Source organism: Empidonax traillii, unplaced genomic scaffold (genome assembly GCF_003031625.1).
Source record: "Empidonax traillii isolate 1590-97213 ecotype Southwest subspecies unplaced genomic scaffold, ASM303162v1 scaffold928:size235608, whole genome shotgun sequence".
Classification (NCBI taxonomy): Eukaryota; Metazoa; Chordata; class Aves; order Passeriformes; family Tyrannidae; genus Empidonax; species Empidonax traillii.
Genome location: NW_020956121.1, coordinates 89352 through 110292, shown reverse-complemented (window position 1 = coordinate 110292; position 20941 = coordinate 89352). Strand labels below are relative to the sequence as shown.

General features: G+C 37.7%; 1 protein-coding gene across 1 annotated transcript in view; it reads left to right on the top strand.

Annotated features, from left to right (window-relative positions):
• The window catches only part of LOC114067539 (probable G-protein coupled receptor 158), a gene marked incomplete at its 3' end in the record, with an annotated part of 101648 nt that overhangs the window by 7983 nt on the left and 72724 nt on the right, over positions 1-20941 (top strand). Inside the window, exon 2 of the mRNA XM_027903069.1 lies at positions 4153-4258. Within this exon, the coding sequence (XP_027758870.1) occupies positions 4153-4258 (106 nt within the window). The remainder of the gene's footprint in view (positions 1-4152; positions 4259-20941) is intronic.

Genomic DNA, 20941 nt, shown 5'->3' with positions numbered 1-20941 from the left:
TATATCTTAGTTGTGTGTTGACCTTAGAGGTTCAACTTCAGCTTTCATGTTTCTGATGTATTCGAAGTGTTTTTAATTAGTAGAGCCTATACTTTTAACATGCTGGTTCCAAAAGATGTCTTTTGGTTTGTCTTACGTTCTTGTAATTTATATTATGTTCCTTGCCCAGGTTTATGCCTCTCTATTTTTTTTTTTTTTTTTTTTTTTTTTTTTTTTTTTTTTTTTTTTTTTTTTTTTTTTTTTTTTTTTTTTTTTTTTTTTTTTTTTTTTTTTTTTTTTTTTTTTTTTTTTTTTTTTTTTTTTTTAATGTTGACTTCCACTTACTTTTAAGTTTTAGAATGGCCTTATTACCTTTGAATAAATCTTCAGGCTCAGAGGACTTGGTATAGTTATGCTGAGACCATCCTTCCTGTGTAGGATCCCTCTATTTCAAAAGATTTTTGTGTTCCTAACCTTTATTCTTCTATCATGTTCTCTACTGTTCCTTAAACCTTTCTTTCTCCCCATGGATAGTAATGGGAACATTAAAAAAAAAAAAAGTGCTGGTTTCTTAGTAAGTAACTTGATTTTGGCTCCAAGACCTTTTTTCATAGGAAGAATCTAATGGAAGTGGTACCCCACCCCACCATCACTGACACCTGGCATTCCTATATAAGGTGATGCTTTGTGACAGAGTTAAGATGCTAGCAGCAACTTAAGCATCCTCAAGGAAAAAGATAAATTACTGCCCCTCGAATATCTAGGAAGCTCTCTAACTAAACTGGAGGGAAATCCCCAGAGAGGCAGCTCTGCATTTTTCCTCCCTATGGCATATTTATGCCATAAATATGAAGGCAGATGGAAATAAGTCTTCAGACAACAGAGGATTCATCTTTAGGTATTCTGCCCTTGTAGTACTGTTCCAAATGGCCTAGAGGGATTTCCTTTGCAGGTGAATCCTAATTCATGTGCCCACACTGCCATGCATTATTCTTCACTTAGGTTTATTTTTAGTGAAAGCTGGTTCTCCTATGAAAATCTGTGCTGAAAAGCAGCAGTCATGCTATGGCTGAGGAATTAGGAAAGTCTTTTTCTGTCTTATTAGTCTGGAATTAGAGGTAACTATGACCAGGTCAAAATTGAGTTGTATGTAATATCCCAGTAGCCTTTTGTGAATGTGGCTGGATATGCAGAGGTAACAATTTTAACAATGTCTAAGTGATGCAGAATCATAAATATGAACTTTTGAAAGCAACTTGAACCTGCAGAAACTGCTGATTGTCTGTAAGACTTATAGCTGACAGTAATTTGGGAATTTGACACCAGCATTGTTTTTGGATACTCAGTTGATGGAGGAGCCTCAGGTGTCAGCATGCACTATTTGAAAATTAATATTCTTGAAAGTGTTAGCCTCCAAAATGAGTGGTCAGAAAAGGCATCTGTCCTGAAAACCTTGGCTATCCTAAATACAGTGGACATTTGTTTAGAGGTGTGGGCATTTGCAGATTTGGGATGACTGTAGAGAACTTGTTTTTCTTATCTCCTTGTTTTGTGGTAAGGAAGACTTATGGAGGACATCATGTTGGACTGAATGAACATGGCAGCAAGAGTCTTAAGCAGCTGCTTAGATTTGGGGGATGATATCTGCCTCAGTGTGTGATAACCATGCCTTATACCTTAATTACGATTGCTTGCAGTGCTTAAACGTACAAAAATAAGTGTACAAACTTAAAAGACAAACTTTGCTTTTTTAGCTGAGCTGTGATGGCCTCTGTGCCAAAAAAGCTTTTGAAGATCTAGAGGACAAAGATATTATTTATCACCATTTAAATGTTGGCAGGCTATTATTCTGTGCAGTCCTGGCTCAAGCTGACTGGGAGAAAGAGAACATGCTCCTTCTGCTCTTTTTTTACTCTTTTTATGATGTAACAGTAGAGGCAAAAAAAATTATTCTGTAGATAGAGGTTTTACAACATGTTGTTACAATGAAATATTATAACTACTGAAACTATCAAGATAGGTTGGGAATATAAGCTTAAATCAATTTCTGGCACACATTTCAAGGCAAACAGCATGCCAACAAACAGTGCTACTGGAAATAAAGACAGACATTAAAGCCTCTTAAACCTCTGACCTGACAAAAAATCCTTGATGACATAATTCTTCAATGATCATCTGTTATGTACAATTCAACTAATTCTTTCTTAACTACATGTTAAACATGAACACGCAATCCTTATATATATATATATTTTTTTTTTTTAAGGACTGAAAATTGTGGCAGGAAAAAAAATGTATTGTTATAAGAAGATTAACAAAATATACTTACCTGCCAGATGGTCCATAATTACCAGTACTATTGTTATTAACTTATGGTTGGGGCTTTGGTTCAGGCAGGCAGCATTGTCAGTGTGAATGAATGTGTTATGCTGACAAGCTGAGTCTACGCTTATACCCTTGATATTTGTCTGAATCGCTTCTATTGAGATAGCAACACTGCCATTATTCCCAATTAGTTCAATAAATGTAACACAGGGAGTTGGTCCATATACATTCTAGGAGGATGTATTCTTCCATATGTTCCATTTTCCGAATGCTGAGTCAAAAATAACTGAAAATGTGGGTGGCTAAACAGGCTGTGCCAGCTACTGTATTAATCAGAGATGAATTTCAAAAATACATCGTATTGGTGTACTCTGTGTGTAATAACCGTGGGGTACAGGTCTGAGGTGGTGTTATAAAATGGCAAAGCATCCCAAGTGAATGCAGTAGAAGTCTTGTACCACCATGATGCTTTCTGTAAATGCCACATGTATGCTCAAAGAAAAAGAATAATGTGCACCACGGGGGGGGGAAAAAATTGATAGCCTATGATAGATTGTAACTGTTAGAGATTGCTTTCATGATTTTGCTCTTGGGCTGTACCGTTTCTCCTTGCTGTAGATTTTCACCCCGGAAATTTGCAAAGCTCTGAGAAAAGGGAAAACCAGAACAACTTAACCATATTAGAGGTTCAGGTTGTGCAGATGAAGTGTGTAGGTAGAAAAGTTTGTATTGAGTTGATGAAGATTGTATTTTGTGAAAGACAAACATTCTCGTAAGAAAAGTTTAAACACAAGAGAAACAAAAGGCGTTTAACTTGAAACAGAAGACTTTTTTGTTATTTCTAGAAGAAGTATTGTGAAAATATTTTGAAATGAGATGATTTTCAGACCTGCATGACTTAACAGGGAGATTCTGACAAAACTGAAGTATAAAATGAAAGTGCCCAAGAGGTGGAAACAGGGTCAGGTAACCTGAGAGGAATATGGAGACAGTCTGAATATGACTGGGACCATGAACATCTTGTATCAGCAATAGTGTGGCCAGCTGGACCAGGGAAGTTGTGGAGTGACCCTCACTGAGAATATTTAAAACTTCTCTAGATATGGCACTTAGGGGACATGGGTCAGTCATGGCTTTGGCAGTATTAGGTTAATGGTTGGACTCAGTGATCTTAAAGGTCTTTTCCAAGGTCTTTGCTGTTGAATGGAGAAGTGTACTCTGTGACGCTGGATGTTGAAAAGGCCAAGGTACTCGATGGCTTCAAGCGCTACTGGCTGATCAGCATCACCTCAAGTCTTGAAAAGGTGATGGAGCCGCAGAGAGGAGGCCTGAATGTCACCAGACATTGGAGTATCTCCAGGGAGAATAAAGAAAAAAGCTTTTGCCAATTGTTTTAGCAAGTAGGGTTCCCTAGAGCAAAGGGGAGAGGGTAGTTATCTCTGGGCAGGGGGTGAGATGTGGTTCCTGGTACCTTGTATTCAGAGTTGGCTGGTGAGATTGCTGCCTCAGAAAAAGTAGTGCATGTCTTTCATTGTATAAATTTTGTGTCTTTACTGCCTTGTAAAATGTGAAGGGCGTTGTTTGAGTATATAACTTGTTCTTTACTTCTACCTTACGCATAATACATTGGATATACTGAGCTCTTGCCATATAATACATCTCAGTAAAGTCTAAAATAAGAATGTGTTTGTGTGATCGTGGCTTGGGGAGCACAAAACTGTTTTTAGACGCTTTATCAAATTCCATATTTAAAGGAAAGATGTAGTTCTGCTTTTCAGGCTACAGCATCATAAAGAAGTTTAACCTATATCTGGAGTTATGTTCACCACTGTTTCTCTCTCTTTTCAGAGGTGTTGTCAAGGTTGACATCAATTTGCAGAAGGTGGACATTGACCAGTGTTCGAGTGAGGGGTGGTTCTCGGGGACACACAGGTGTCATCTCAACAATTCTGAGGTATGTTTGTCCCTAAGGGACTTCAATAACAAATCTTTCCACTACCGGTACAGTTCTGTAGTATAAATGTTATTTATTTTACAGGTGTTAAATGTGGTTTGTAGGCTGAAGAAATCTTTCCGTGCAAGGTGTTACGGTATGCGTGAGTTTCAGGAGTGCCTGCATTTTAGAATTATTGGTGTTAAATGGAACAGAAGCTAAGTTGTTGTGAAGAAATAACAGTTACAGGGGAAAAGAATATTACCAGTGGAATGATTTATGAGGTTCTGCTTTGCAAGTCAAACAATTATTTTGTGCTCAAAATGAAAATGGGCTTTTAGTGTCAGTGTCACTTTTGCTTGGACAGCTTTGCAAAATATAAAAGTTGTTTAGAATGCTAATAGTAATTTAGTCAGAAAAACATGGTCTTTTGATAGAATGATACAGAATAACAGGCGGAATCGGATACTGAAATTCTTTCTTAGTAGAAATGCCAACATTTTGACAGAGCTGACTAAAATGTTTCTGTTCAGTTCCTTCCTGCTTCCCCTTTCTCCTGAAGGTCTCTGTCTGACTCCATCTGTCAGGGTATCATAGATCATTCAGCCTGGCCAGTCATACGTTCAGTGAAACTTTAAAACAAAATACATTCAATGATTTTTCTTATTATGGCATATGAGGTTGTTTTCAAAGGCACCCATTTGTGAGAGTAGGCACATCTTGCCCTTCTGTGCTTTCAGAAGGGACAGTAGGGGAAGTTGATGATTGTCTACCAAGAACTCAGAATTTTTGTAAACATTATTTTTTTTGGTATTTTTCACTTTGATTTTCAATTTGATTATTTTCTTAAAATAAACTTGAAATGAGAGATAAGGAAGTTTCTAATACAGACTGATTAAAGATTAAATATTTCTGCAAATGGAGAAAAATGTTTTTCTTTGTCAAGTACTTCTGAATTCAAGGGAGTACTTTCCTAGAAGGAAATATTGTTTCCCACGTGATCTAGTAAACCTTGTTTTTTAACATATGATTGTTATCCTGAATGTGATTATATACTTTGGCATGTGCTCCTCCTTTTCATAATGTCTTCTGAGCAAATTTGTCAGCAGAGGGATGGGATTGTAAATTGCATCTCTTTCTGCAACCAAGAAGAAATGGGGAAAAAAACCCCAACCCTGTGGGAAGACTAAATAAAAACAAGGCAAAAGGAAAATGGAAAAAAATGAAAAAAAGATCAATGGTGGGATCACCTGGAGGTGTTAAGGAGATGAATGCGACTTCATGAAAGGCTTTTCAACTTGTATGCAGAGGATAAACCTGCCAGCTGTTCTTCCTTCTCTGTGACACACACTAGACTGTTAAATCAACAAGGCTGTCATGGCTAAGGGAAGAACATATAGGTAGTAGAAACCTCCCCCAAAATGAAACTTGCAGGTAGGGAGTACCTTTTCTTACTGCACCTGAAGAGGATGAAAGTTCTTGCTTAATAAGTGTGAGCATGGGGAGTTGCCAGGAAGAATCTGTAGAGGAAGTTCCTCTCCTTTTACCCTATGGTCAGTGCTTTAGGAGAGTTCAGTCTGTAAAGAAAAATATTCTTGCTTTATGAGCAGGTCTCTTGTGGTTTAGCCTCAGTTGGCAACTAAGTACTGTGCAGCTGTTCTCTTGTTTCCCCTTCTGCCAAAGCCATGTGGAGGAGAATTGGGGAAAAAAAAGTGGAAATTTGTGGGTTGAGATAAGAACAATTTAATAATTAAAACAAAGTAAAACATAATAATGCTAATAATAATAAAATATACTACTACTAAAATGATGGGGAAAAAAAAAAAAAAAAAAGGAAAATATAACCCAAGAACAACAAGTGATGCTCTTACCAGTTTGTCTGCTGAGCATGATGTTCTGTGGTATAGAATATCCCTTTGGCCAGTTTGGGACAGTTGTCCTGACTGTTCTTCCTCTTGGCTTCTTGTGCACCTCTTCCCTGGCAGAGCATGGGAAACTGAAAGTCCTTGACTTAATATAAGCATTGCTTAACACACTGCTGTTGCTATCAATGTTATTCTCACAGTGAATCCAAAACACACAGTGCTGTACCAGCTACTAAGAAGAAACTGTCTCAGCTGAAACCAGGGATAGCTTCAGGAGCAGATCTCACATGCTGCTTTTTGTACTTTGTTTCATTGGAATCTACAATGTGGTATAAGGGTAACTTACATAACTGTGCAACAATCTTTTCCACACAGTTTCCTTATAAATGCTAATAAAATGATACTCTGTATGCTCGCTTTTATCTACTTAGAGGCAGATACAGAAATCTGCTGATGCTGGAATGCTCTGCCCCTATTAATAAAGTTTTTTTCTAGCTGAGTAAGGAAGAGAATGGAGATCTCTGGACTTTCAGTTCTGCTTAAGTTAGACCCTCCTTGCTCTCTTTAGTTTTGTTAAGTGAATTGAGTATTTAGTGCAGCATAGCCTTTGTGCAGGCTGCTTGGTAAAGCTTTGCCATAGTGAATTTCTGGTTTGACTCCTAAAGTCTGTTTATTGCAAAGCCCATACTATGTGGCTGGGCTACCAATGCCATTAAATCTAAGGCATAAAGCTCAATATTTCAGAATATTTCAATATTTCAGAAATACAACTCCCCTCTTCCCTAATGCTATGGAAACATAGCTAGTGACTTAAGGAATGGACAAGAGGAGAAAAAAAAAAAACACAAACAACCTATGGATTACTTAAAATGCTTCTTTCTTTTGACTTCTATTTCAGGTAATTTTGTAGTGACTAGAATCTACTAGGCACACTGCAGACAAATTCCCCTATTTTCTGTGCTGTTCTTAAGTGTTTATTTTCTAAATAAAAATCAATTGAAAGGAGGGAGATGGAGGTGCATTACCAGTGAATGTAAGCATATGGTAAGCCAGTGGTCTGTATGTGCTAGACAGAAAAAAGGGACAGAATAGATGGGATCCAACTTCTACCAGAAAATAAAGAGACTGTTGTTGAAAGTAGTGTTGACTTCACATGGTATGGCACAGAATCATTAGGACACAAATGTTAACTGTGACACTGGGATTTGTCTTTGGAGAGGCATCAAGAGTAACTTGATTGTGATGGAATAGTTGTAGTGCTAGTCCTTTCTTGAAAGAAAAATAGTATCTGGTTGAGGAATAAAGAATATTATGACTTGAACATGCAAAATGCTTAGACATACTATTCCTCCTTAGAATTCCATCTGTCCTTAGGTTTAGGTGTTCTTCGTTAGGATAGGGAGCTCTAAAATCTTGATTTATGAATGGTGCCCTCAAATTGAATACCAAACAAAAGAAAACTCAGAGAACTTTGGATTTCCTGCTTTTGACTACCTGAATTCCTGAAACACTGTCAAATATTCTCCTGATTTCTTCTCTTTGTGGACAGTACACACTGATTTCATAGCAACCTAGATGAACTGGAAGAACAGGAGTGCACTCCTTTAACCTCAGGATAACTGAAAACTGTGCAGTCTAATTAGGCAAGAAGTTAAGTAAGACTTCACCCAGGAAAGCCAAACTGCAGCATTGGTTAAAATCTATTTCAGTTGTGACTTTTTTTTTTTTTTTTAATAATTGTATCAGCCAAAAAGAAGCTGAGGGCCAGGTGTTATTTTCATGACCTGCAGGAATAAAGGTCAGCTCATAGTGAAGCATGAAGACCTACAATTCTCCTTCCTGCTCTCTAGCTTGGCACTCAAATAGAGAAGAGCTTCACCAAAAGCTATATGGGCAAGAAATTTGGATTCTGTGGGACTGCTAGAGATGAGGCATGTAATATGCAGAGTTAAAAATAATTAAATTGGGTAGACCATTAGATAATGCAGACAACTCTGGAATTAACAAATGTAGAAAAAGTGTAGTTGCCCAATAGCAAATCCAGAGTAATTTCATCGTACAGGCAATGTTTTACAATGTACTGTCAAGACTGGTTATGGGAATAAGAAAACATGCATTTTTACCCTCTTTGAAACCCTTGAAGACTGTTCTTTTTTTATATTGGATTTCTTCTCCATACGTGCTGGCAGCAGCTGCTGGCACTTTTAGTAACAACTTTAGAGTTCTTGTAGAGACACCAACAATAAAATCAAGGCTGAGGAGCATCAGAAGAAATCAGCTGGTGTAGCCCATTGAGCTCGCTGACTGCTTCTAACCAGCAGCAGCGGTCTGTGAAAAGTGGCAGTGGACTCCTCACTGTTTCCCTGTCCTCAATGAGCCTGCCAACAGCTTGCAATGTGAGGCAGGCTCAGCTGACATCCCTTTGGATTTCAGCAGTATTCCACAAATGACAGCGTGCAAAAATATCCAGAGGAAATGAGAAAGGCAGAGTAAACAAGAGAGCTGCATTGCTGTCTGTATACAGTGTCTATATATGTTTGTAGAAAGATGCATAGGCCTATTGTGTATATTTATTCTGCACAAACACAAAGCCAATTGAGAAAGGAAAACAAATGTGCATTACAGCCAAGATCTTTTTTCCATTGTTTAGCAAAACATCATATTTTATCATACTGTATCCAGTACTACAGACAAGCAGCTGAAAAAGTGGGAGGCGGGGGTTGATTAAAAATAGAATTGTAATAGGGACTGAGTTGGAAGAGAGGGGAAAAAACTCAAAGGCTTTGCAGATTTTCAAACTAATGCTTTTCAGTGCCCTTGTCAAAGTGGGAATATTAATGTGCATAGTCTGTGGGAGAAGAAGCATGACAGGAGACTAGCATCTGAAGTCCTAACCCAGTGGGTCATATTCGGTATCGTTGATTTTGCTTATTACCTGCATGTGTTTTCTGTCTTGTCTGTTAGGAGAAGTGCAGTCAGAATGAGAAAAATGTGAAAGAAAAGTGAATGGTCTTATGGAATATAGTTAGCTTCTAATTTGGAAACAATCATTCTTGAAACTACAGATTCTATCCAAGGTAGGGTAAGAGAAGTACCCAGAGTAGAGAGTTGTATGTCAAGATATATTTCCTCTTAGAAGAAAACATCTTTATTGATAGAATCCAAATACTAAGTGCTATTTCAAATCCTATCCTAAAGGGGAAATCTAAGGCAGAAAGGGCTCTTTTTAGTATGCAGGGCAGGAAAACAGCCAGCACTTCTGGGATTCAGAAGCAGAAAGGTGTATCTTTTCTCTCCAGCTGATCATTGCTCACACAACCCGGGGTATTTGAAGAGCATGCAGTAGACACAAAGAACATTTTGGATGCTATTTTAAAAACAACTTTGCATCATCTGCATTCATGGGAAAAGTCCCTTTATGACAGTAAACCAGATCTAATCTGGCACTCCCCCAGACACTGTTACATAAAATAAGGTGGAGGTTTGTCAGAGTTCTCAGTGATAAACAAGGTGCTATGAAAACCAACTTTCAGTTTAAGGAAGAGACAGGTTGCTTAGCTACAGTATTTTTGCTTTTAAGAGAAAAATTTTAAATGAGACTGTATTTTGCAGGAGCTAATCTTGGTTATCAGTGTTTTCTTCAAAGCAGAAAACCTTTGCAACAATTTCTTTCATCCTAGTTAGCAGTATTAACTTTGAGCATTTAAATTCATCTGGGTCAGTTCTATTTGCTGCTGTTTTCCTTCCCCCAGAGTTAAAACATGAAAAGTGGTAGATGGTTGGCTGAACGATGTTTTCTATCAGAAATTAAAATAGCAGGGAGGTATTTGGTTTATCTTGCATATGACAAGCGATGGTAGCATTGCATCAGTTCCCATTTCCTTTGGAGCTATGCCTACAGTTTTGGATCTTTCTCTGCTTAATAGAGCATCTTGTCAGACAGTGCTGATTAGCTGAACTGGTGCTTCTTTCCATTGTGTTTGGGAAGGGGAGAGGTGAGGCTCAGAAGTTTAGTTAGCTGGTGGAATGTGAACAAAATATACATGGTGGTAGCAAAGGGGGTGGGCCCAGAGAAGAGCTCTTCCCTGGAGAGAGGCTGAGGCTGGGGCAAGAAACAGAAGCTCAAGATGTACTGGGAGCCACAGAAAGCCTTGCAGCAAGGAGCCTGGGTACAGGTAACTGGGCTGTACTCTTCTCTTGGCAGACTGGCCGTGAATTACCTTTCCCAGATGTGAAGTGACAGAAGCTGTATCAAATCCAGGCATAAACAGAGCACAGCTTCATTCAGGACTCTCATTTTTTATTACTACATTCAGAGGACTGTACAATATCTGAAAAATGTATCTAATAGCATTAAGCACAGTTAGATATATGCAAATAGATAAATATTCGATTTCATTTCAATTTCAAAGCATCAGCTCCCTTCTGTGAGAGATTTTGGTATGCTTATTTTGGAAGAAATGCAAATACTCCCATATCTTGTAAGGTAAAATAAAGACTATTACCACCATTCTGGAGCTGGGATGCAGAGAAAAAATTATCATCTCTGAGCTGATAGATGCCTTTACTGGAGTTGAAGAGTGATCTCCAGGTGTGCAAATTGCCTCCTCCAGAGTTTGGTTTCTGCAGAAAGGTATGACAAGCATGTGAGCTGAGAGTCCTGATGTGCTCCAGCCAGGACCCAGGCTGGATTGTCTTCAGAACGGGAGTTTTGGGGTGCATTACAGCATGCACTCATCCACCCCGTACTTCCATACTTCAGGAAGAGTTAACCATCCTCATATATTTCAGAAGCCTGTGTCTGACCAGATTAATAGTTTTCTTAGTGATCTTGACTTGTGATAGAATTCTGGGCAAAAATGAAGTCACCTCCCCTCCTCTTAGGTAAATACACTGTTGCTACACTTGCTGTCATTGCAAAGGACACAGCTTCCTCTGAACTGTGCAGACTCTGTCCCTGACTTGCACACTTAGCTGTCAGTTTACTCAGGCAATACACTGCAGAGAATTTTTTGATCATTAAAATAAGACAATTCTGCTCATGCATACATTGTACAGTTACTTTTTTTATTTGAACACCCCCCCCCACCCCCCCGGGATTTTAGAAGCAGTTAACTAATAGAGAAAAAATTCATTGTCTGTCTTACTTAGAAAAAAGCAACTGTTTTTCCTGCTTTTCTTATACTTCGTGATACCTGCTCAAGAGGCAAGTTTAATTTAACCTGGAGAAGAAAGTTAATTTCTCTTTTTCTGTAACAAATTAAAATTAGATTGAAAACATATTAAAGATCCCAAGATGAAAAAGCTGGAGAGAATAGCTGCTGAATCTTCATATTCAAAGCAGTGTAGTGAGTCATAGTAATAGCCTTAATGGAAAAAAACTAATTTACTTTTATTTTTGAAGCACAGTTTTATAGCATTAGACATTCAAATATAGTAATTTTTATTGGTGACTTCTGGTAGGAGGTGAATGCTTTTTTTGCAAATGAAAAATAACTGCTTTTGGGTTACCTAAGCTTTTGTTTGAATCCTAGTAATCCATATGATTTATTCTTATGGTTTGTGTTTGCCAGTACTGTAAACTGATGGCTGTGAGGTCCAGGGGCTGGTCTCCTGGAAATTTCTTAGTCTTTACTAGGCTGCTTAATATCTTCTTTTGTTTGTTCATGACTTTCTCGCCCTTTACTCTTTTAGATCGTTAATATATTAAGCATCAGTACTAGCATGGGAATGCAGAACATTTGATTTTTGATCTTTAGATTTTTGAGTATTACTTTTTTTCTGTGTTTTGGCTAGTTTATAACCCATTACTGAGCTTCATTATATTACTGCAATTCTTTATCATTCATCTCCTTTAAGAGTTTTACTCTTCTTTCTGTCAGTGAAAAAGTAAAGAAAGAAAAAATACTTCTTCCCATATTCTTATGCATATAAGCTTCTTAAGATAAATAAGATATTTACCATCTTTGATTCCTCCTTAGCTTACAAGGGATGGTGAGGAAAAGTAGATATTGCCATAGAGACCATTCAGACAATTTTATATTTGTTATACTGCACTGTTTTCTTCTTGCAGCAGGATCAGAATTCCTCTGCAGTTAAATTTGGTCCCTAGTGTTCTCAAGGCAATCAGTTTTCATTTACTTGCATGAAATAGATAGTAGGATTTTTTCTTTTTGTCAGAATGTCGTAGTTTTGGTTTTTTCACCACTAATTCCACGTAACCATTCTGATAATTTTTTCCTCTTTCAAATATGGTTTGCTAGGGAGAAAGAAGTGTTCATGGAGTGATATAACTATGCATTCTCATTTAAGCAAAGTGAGTCTCATATCTTTCATCTAAACCACTGATGGTCTTACTGTTACATTTTAAAATACAGCTCTCTATGTTGGCTTCACCTGAGAAACAAACTGAGCTATCTCTATAGCTGATAAATTAAATTATTTGCACCCCTCAAATGTTTTTTGTGTGCATGTTTTTATATAAATACGTATTTACTGCTAATCTGTATATGTGTGCACATGTATGAACATCATATAAATGCATGTGCATGAATGTCTGTATAGACGTTTCTATGGAGCTGTGATTGACTCGGTCCTTTGCACAGAGGCATTCTGCTAGAGCTGCTCTGTGATGAGATGTTACAGTGGCTGGGGAGATACTGGTCTTTATTTTGCACCAGTACGGGCTGCATGGCTGGAAAGGAGCTCTGCAGAAAAGGCTCATTGGTGGACACTAAGTTGGCCATGATCCAGCAGTGCGTTTTTGGGGTCAACAGGCTCCTGGGCTGCATTAGGCAGAGCATTGCCAGCTGGTTAAGGCCTCCTCTGGAGGGCTGTGCCCACTTCTGGGCTCCTCAGTTTAAGAGTCATGGATGCTCTGGAGAGACTCCAGTGAAGAACCACCAGAATCATTAAGTGTTTGGAGCACCTGTTGAATGAGGAGAGGCTGAGTGAGCTGGGACTGTACAGCCTGGAGAAGAGAAGGTTTGGGAGATTTTATCTATGTGTGTAAATACCTGACGGAAAAGTGTAAAAGAGACAGAGATAGACTCTTCTCAGGGGTAGTCAGTGACAGGACAAGAGGCAGTGCTCAAACTGAAGCAGTAAAAGAAACCTTTTTTTTTTGTTGTTAAATTGTGAAGGTGGTCAGACACTAGAAGAGTTTGCCCAGAGGTATGATGAAGTCTCCACTGCTGGAGATACTCAGAACCTGAATGTACATGGCTCTGGGGAACCTGTTTTAGCTGAGCCTGCTCTGAGCAGGGGTTGGGACTGGATGACTTTCAGAGGTGCCTTCCAGGCTCAGCTGCTCTGTGATTTTGTGATCAGCTGCTCTTTCATTTTTCACATGATTCATTTTTGCTGTCTGATTTATATCCAGAGAGTATGGTATCCCTTTTGAGCTTTGTTTCCACTCTGCTTTATATACACTTATGTCAAGACTCTCTTCTGCCAACTGCTTTTGCTTATCACTTGTTTCTTTTAAACTTCTTAAAAGTGTGCATGTGAGTTTTTTTTTTTAAGAAATCATTTACTTCAGGCACTTTTTCTATAACAAGTTCAACACTTTTTTCTTCTGCTACAATAGAAGAAATGAAGTAAGTATATTTAGATTCTTAATTTTTTAGGTAATAGCTGTAAACATCTCTACTTATTTACTTTCAGTACTTTGAAAACCTAACACTAAAATTTTGACTTATATTGGCTTACTGCTTGGACTAGGTTGGAAATATTTTTATCCCTTCATACGTATTATCTAAGTATCTAACGCTTAAGTCTTTGGGTGGAGGGAAGATCTGCAATATGGATATGGTTGTGGGATTTAATTGGGCAATGTATGCTGCATTGTAAAATGTGAGGTTTCCAAACAGACTAAATTAGACTGCATGTATAGAATACTGCCCTAGAGTTAGAGAAATGCTAGGGCTATTCAGTGAATTGTTATAGGTTTGTATGAAATTAAGACATTTTGATACTTTTTTTTATCCTGAAATGCAGTGAAGCCAACACTAGCAGTGCATTTTCCTGAATCAACGTTTTAAAAGGTATTAATTTTTAAAAATGAAAATATGTTTTTCAGGGTGCAGCTCTGTAATTTCTATAATTTGAAAAGCTGATAAAACTTGATTAAAAATGTGCATTAGTCCTTTCTTATGGGGAGAAAATAAGAAAAGGACACTTTGAGAAAGTCCTGTTGTAGGGTAATGGAAGTAGCTTGGTGATAACATTGTGAGCAGTTCTAGAAACCTGTCTACCAGTCAAAGCCTCACCAAAAGCGTGTATTTTTTTGTCTCTTGAAGGGTTTAGAAATTTTTGATACCATTTTTCCAGTTCTGTCACTAATCATATCTGTCTTGTGCTGTTGGATATTCACTGTGTTTTTGAGCTCAGCCAAAACAGCTTGTCTCTCTCTTCCAAGAAAGGAAGTCAAATAAAGCAGCACTTCAGAACTTGTAAACTTTTATCAGACACGATAAAACATCCTTACATTCCAATGTGTACAAGACATGGCACAAATAGGTTTTAAGCGTGTGAGACCAAACGTTTGCCCTGTAGAGCTTAAGCTCCTGTGTTCATATTGTTCCAGAGCTCTTCAAAGTAAGTACTGCCTTGCACTAGCTGAAGGAGATGTTTCTTGGTAGTTTAGTAATACAGAATTTTTATACTAACAGGATGCTTGTTTGAAATAAATGTTTAAATAAGGTGCTTCTGTCATCCTGATATGAATATTCTGGAATATTTTTGTGAAAAATTCCAAGACTGGTTTTTTTTTTTTTCCATGATAATAGAATGAATTTTAATTTCAAAATTTCTTGCAGGACAGGACTCCATAATAATGTTTTCTAAGGGACCACTATATTGCTGCATAGACTGTGTAATTATAAGAAGCAATTTTTATGAAGTATTATTTAGTTAGCTACTTTAAGAAGAAATATTTGTGCATATTTAATGCACATTTCAGTTATGTTTCATTTCCATAGGTGATTGAGTGTTGCTTTTAATTACGCATAAGTGGATTATTCTAGCTGCTTTTTAACATTGTTTAAAAGAAATGGTACATTATAGCAGTCATTTTTGTCACAAGCATAACCCAAAAAATATTTTCTTCAGTGATTACATGATTATAAAGAGACATTGTGCATCTTTGTCATAGTATTGTACTGCAGCAAATTTAAGTGTTTCCCCTATTTGTATATCTTTGTTGTACAACTGTTAGATGGTGAAAATGTTGAAATACATATAGCAGTTGAGATGAATCAATTTTGAAATCTTTACTTCTCAGTGAATTTTCCTTGCATTAATTCTATATTTAAATTTACGTGTGTGCTCCATGAGAAATGACTGTCATGTCTCACAGATGTGGGAGAAGAAAGTAGGTGTGTATGTGAAGCGCTGTGTGTGTCAGTGGGATCCTGTGGCCAGAGGAGCTATTCCCATAAGCCAGAGCTACAAGCTTCAACGTCCTACCAGCAAAAGAGTGATGGAAGAAGAGGAGGGCTTGAAAAGCATAAATTACATACAACAGCTGAATAGTTACCTTTTTAGTAAGGCTTATATGGCAAGAATAACACTTTTAGCATTAACTCTTATTTCCAGTGAAAGAACATCTCACTTGTGAATTGCAAACATCAAACATTTGACTCTGTGCTCCTATTCTACTCCTTCAGTTTTCTCTAGAGATATAAACACTTTTACAAAAAACAGTCTATGTGGTTGTTGATTTTTTTTCCCCAGTGTTATTTCTTGCCTCGATAAAGTCTTACATAATTTTGGGTTGCAAGCGTGAGAATATTTGTAGTTATCTAGTCAGACGGTCCATAACTGTATGAATTCATAGCAATCGCTTTACATTAGGAATTGGTCTTTCAGTCTGTAGCGTGCAGACAGTTCTCACTAATATAATTTTAATCCTTGTTTGGTCCTGAAGAACAGAAGCTGCTGACCCATTGTACTGGCCCTCAGAGCTCCAGTTGTGCTTGTTCTATGACGAGCTTTTTTGAGAACATCCTCTGTAGAGAGCCATTTTAGATCTTGGAGGGAGAATGAAAGCAAATGGGATATGTTCTTCCCACTTGCAGCAAAGGCTAATCAGCTCACTGTTCAGGGAATCATTCACTCCATCACCTTTTCAGGTACTATTGATCTTTGTGTTCAATTTAACCATGAGTACAAGCAACATAAGTATATGTAAGTATAGCTCTGTGGACATGGTCCAAATCGTTAAGGCCAGACTGGTTTCTGGCAGGCATTCATTCTGACTTCTGGAGCACCTTTTTGCAGGTTAAGGGAAGTCTTCTGTTTCTGCTTCCTCTTTTTGAAAGGATGTTACCAATAATTATTTTTACTTTAATCTGCCTTAGTGTCATAATTGGGTTAATCAGACCCCTTTCTTTTTACCTTTTTCCTTCCACCAAAACCCACACCACATTTTGTTTTTTCAGAAAAAAGCAACCCTAAACAAATATATGAATTTGTGCTCTTGAATCTGCAGTCTTACTTTAAATTGGAATCTCTAGCTTAGCTTAACCTTGGTTTTAGATTGTGTTCCTGGTTTTGGGAAGTATGCAGATGTGAATGGTGCTATCGATGTGCAACTCTGCCTTAAGTGATCAAGTCAGATACAGTCCAGCCTCTTCTCTCTTTGGTGTTTAAATGCAGACCAGATACCTTTCTGGAAAACCCTTATTAGTCATTCACATGCCATTGGGATCTGGATTGAGATGTTTTGTTTGAATTGCTGTGTTCTGTGTTACGTGGTCAGATTATATTATCTAATACTCCCCTTTGTCTTAAAATATAGTCAATAAAGTATTGGATGTGCTGAATCATTTCATCATATGTGTCTTTGGTCCTGTGCTCCTCCTGGGGAGTATCACTGGGCTGGTCACATCTCTCACTGAAAGTAATCTGTAAGAAGAAAAAGGACAACTATCTTTTGGATGCCTCCCTGAGGCTGCCAGTTTGGCTTGTGCAGAGGAAGTGCTACAGGTGTGAACTGAGTGAATCTTCTTTAGGATAGATATAAGAAACACCCAACATTTTTAAAGCAACTAGCACAGTTTGCTCCTTCTCCCCGAATCACTATGACTATCTTTAAGGAAAAGGTTCAGATTCAGAACAGGGGACATTAGACTTCCTTAAATTTATTTTTTGCTCTTCTTCCCCACTTGTATTAAGTAGATTCTCCCTGAAGCCACTGCTAGCACTGATCTTGTGAGAGTTGACTCAAGAAACTGTGCTCTGACTGAAAGGTAAAGATTACCTATTGGAGGGTTGGTGAGTTGTCAAAACATCTAAAGATATTTACCATGTATACTCAAAAATGAGTATTTTTTTCAACACTCTTTCAAAATAGTGTTGTTTTTATCTATCCCCTTTCTCACTAAGAGTTGCTTGTCTCTGTCAGAATGTCACTAACTGACATTTCAGTTTCTGATAGTCCTGTATGTTGAGGTGCAATCTAATCTTCTCAGGAAGGGCCCTTGGTATTGCTTTTTCAGGAGAAATGATAATGAGGATGTATTTTGCCACCTGATACTGTGTGCCAGAGTCACTCTAGTTCTGTGAAGGTGTGAAGGTATGGAAACAAATGTCAACAACTCATCCCCCAAAAATCCCACTTGTACTGGGGAAAAATGTGATGGGTTTTGCATCACAGATACATAGAGACATGTTTGTCATAATGAAGTTAAATGTTTCTAAAAGCAATTGTAAATTAGACCTGAAGAGGTTGCAGTCAAGTAGACTGTATTCAGGCCAAGGGAAAAGGGATAGGAAGCTTGGAAACAAATGGCTCCTTCTTATGACTTGCACTGAAAGTATTTCTGATTAAAGCTAACATTTGTTGAGCTACTTTGTCAGCTTCTGTCCCTGAAAGGTAGGCCATTAACCTAACTGTTGTATAAGGACAGTAGTTCAAACGTGGGGTTGTAGCAATTAAATCACTGATGCCCAGTTTGTCAATACACACAAGGAAATTCTGACAGAGATGCCCTGTGCTGTGCACCTTGCTGTATGCTATTGCTTTATAAAACACAGCAATTTCTAGGTCACAATGAGGAGATCCTTCCCTATTTTTTTATTTTTTCCCTAGAACTTAAAGTTGACAACAATAAATAAAAGAGATCAGCAGGCTTCTTAGCTAAAAAAGACAAACTCGTGTAATGAAAGATAAATAACAGAAGCCTCTTACTTAAAGATGCAATTAATTGCGAGGGCATAGTGACGATATTAACTATATAAATCAGGGAAAAAGGCATTTTATTAAGTTTCAAATATGTAAACTGAGAAAAATGCAGTCCTATTAATGCAATTGTTTTTAATAAGTGAACCATTTTTATTCTGTAGAGAACTGTGTAGAAAGTTGTTATAATGCAAGTTAGAACCAACTTACATTTTAGACTCTGAATTTAAATCTAAATTTCTATCAGTATTTTTATTGGTAAATCCCTGGGTTTAATGTTAATTTTAGATTAGCTGGAATGAAAGCAATGCCAAAGTTTTTCTGTAATAAGACTTTTTTTACCCTATAAGTGTAGTTTTAACATTACAGGAGACAAGAATTCCTGAGAAATTTCCAGATACAGCAGAGGAAGAAGTTGCCATAGAGATGCTGTTGAGCACCTGTAAAGTTAGTTTGTCCACATATGGTCTCAGGGTTTTGAACTACACGATATCTGCCCACACCCAAAATTCCTACATGAGAGCCACTGTAATAGTTTGGGCATTCCAGGCAGCCCTCTTCAGCTGCTGGACCAAACCTTCTGAGGGATCTGGTGTACTGACTTTTAACCATGATATGAAGGACCACAGACATCTGGCAACTGGTAATTTACATGTAGGGATGATACGAGGACCAAAAAAAAAAACATCTGCTAGGCTTGAAGGGTTTAAGTCTTGGTTTACTCCTTTCTCACTGATGTCTGGCTGTAACCATTTATGACAACAGAATAACTTTAGTTGCGAAGCTGAAAATCCCTTCCCTGCCGCAGAATGTTCCAGCAGAACATTGCTGCAGAGGAGCCACAGAGGAAATATGTCTTTTGGTTTTGAGGTGAATGTCATCCTTTCAAGGGTAGTTTAAAAGGTTAAAAGAGGAAAAAAGGAAAACAGTGGGCAGTGCCCTAGGTACCTGCACAGGTATGGCTACTGCATGTAAAGTCAGCAGAAGTTGGTCTGGCCAGGTGTTCACTTTTTCTCATTGGACAGTGGTGCCCTTGAATTCTGCTTAGAACTAAACTGAAAGGGGCAACATCACCTGTGCTATTTAACAGGTGTACCAACAGCAGCTGGAAGTTCATTAGTATTCTATAGCATCCTGCGGCCTTTAGAAGGACATGAGTTTCTGACGATTTTCTTGGAAGAAGGTGGGAAAACCATTACATTTTGGTTTTGCTCTGCCTGAGAAGTCAAAAGTAGATCAAATAACTCCATTATGCAAACAAGTAACAGATACATTATTCATCTCTGTCGCTCCCAGTTCATGCATTTTGTATATGATCTATTTCCTTCCATTTAATGAAGAAGCTAAAAACCCCTTTGTCTTGAACTAAGTAGCTTTTTCTTCTTCTTTTTTTTTTTTTTTTTTTTCTTCGTATTTTAACAATGTTCTTGCCAGTGCTATCTTGTAAGAAGTCAAATCAGGGTCAGGGTGTCCAGTTTACCCAAAGTGGAAAGCCCGGAACTAGTTGTAAAATTCAGAACTCCAGCAGACATAATATTTGAGACTCGTTTTACTGCTACAGTTGGTAATTGATATGTAATCGCATACCTAGATGGAATGAGAAAAACCTGATTTTAGCACTAGTTATTCTAAGAAAGAACCTTAACTAAACTGTTGTGTGGCCTGGAGCTGCTTGTTTCGCGTACCGGTCTTAGCTTGACAGGAGGAATCATAGAATACCTGCAGATTATTGAAAATTAATACTGACAGGCTATTAAAGGGCTACTTTTTCCTCTTACTTACACAGAGTTTTACTTGAATGTGACTCCACAGACTCCAAGGAGCTGCTTCTGAGTCAGGGTGTCAAATCATCACTGAGGCTTGCGTTTCTGAGCAATTTCAACCTGAGACATTGCTCTAGCAACTGTCACGTGTAAGGTGTTTAGTTCCCCCAAAAGTCCCAAAGCATGACTCAGAAGTTTTTAAAATTATTGCTCCTTCCCTTCCTTGCTGTCTTATATTTGTGCCTATTACCTAATTCACGATTTTTTACGTATTTTCTATACTTTAACTTCTACTCATACAAACTCAAAATCTCAAAGTTAATCTGTGCTCTGGCTTCTTTATATGAGACAAAATCAGGTTTATGTTTGTCCAGCCATATTTAGTGTGTCATATACATACCAAGGAGTGAATGCAGAAATAAGAATTAAATTTATTTTTCTATCTGAAACTTGCTCTTTAAGGAACTTGAGGTGCGCCTTTCTCTGAGGTTGGGTGTGTATGGGTGTTACTGCTCAAAATAGGGGGCAGAATTTCCTAGACATTCTTCCCATCCAGGTCTATAGCAAGACCAAAGTTATGAATAATTTGAACCAATCAGTGCTATGGCTAACACTGAGTGTTAAGTGCAGGTGAGTATCTTATTTCCAGTTCATGTTTTAGTGTTTCAGGTGTAAATGTTGTTTTGAATCTGCTTTTCCCAAGTATTTTTATGCACTTTGCCTACAGTATATGTCAGTTAATCAGTAGGTAGCAATGTCAATAAGAGGCTTCCAGGGCTTATCCTGTATGGTTGACTGTACCAAGATGGAGTTTTTATTTATGAACCATTACTATAATTAAATAACTCCTTTTTTTTTTTTTTTTTTTTTTTTTTTTTTTTTTTTTTTTTTT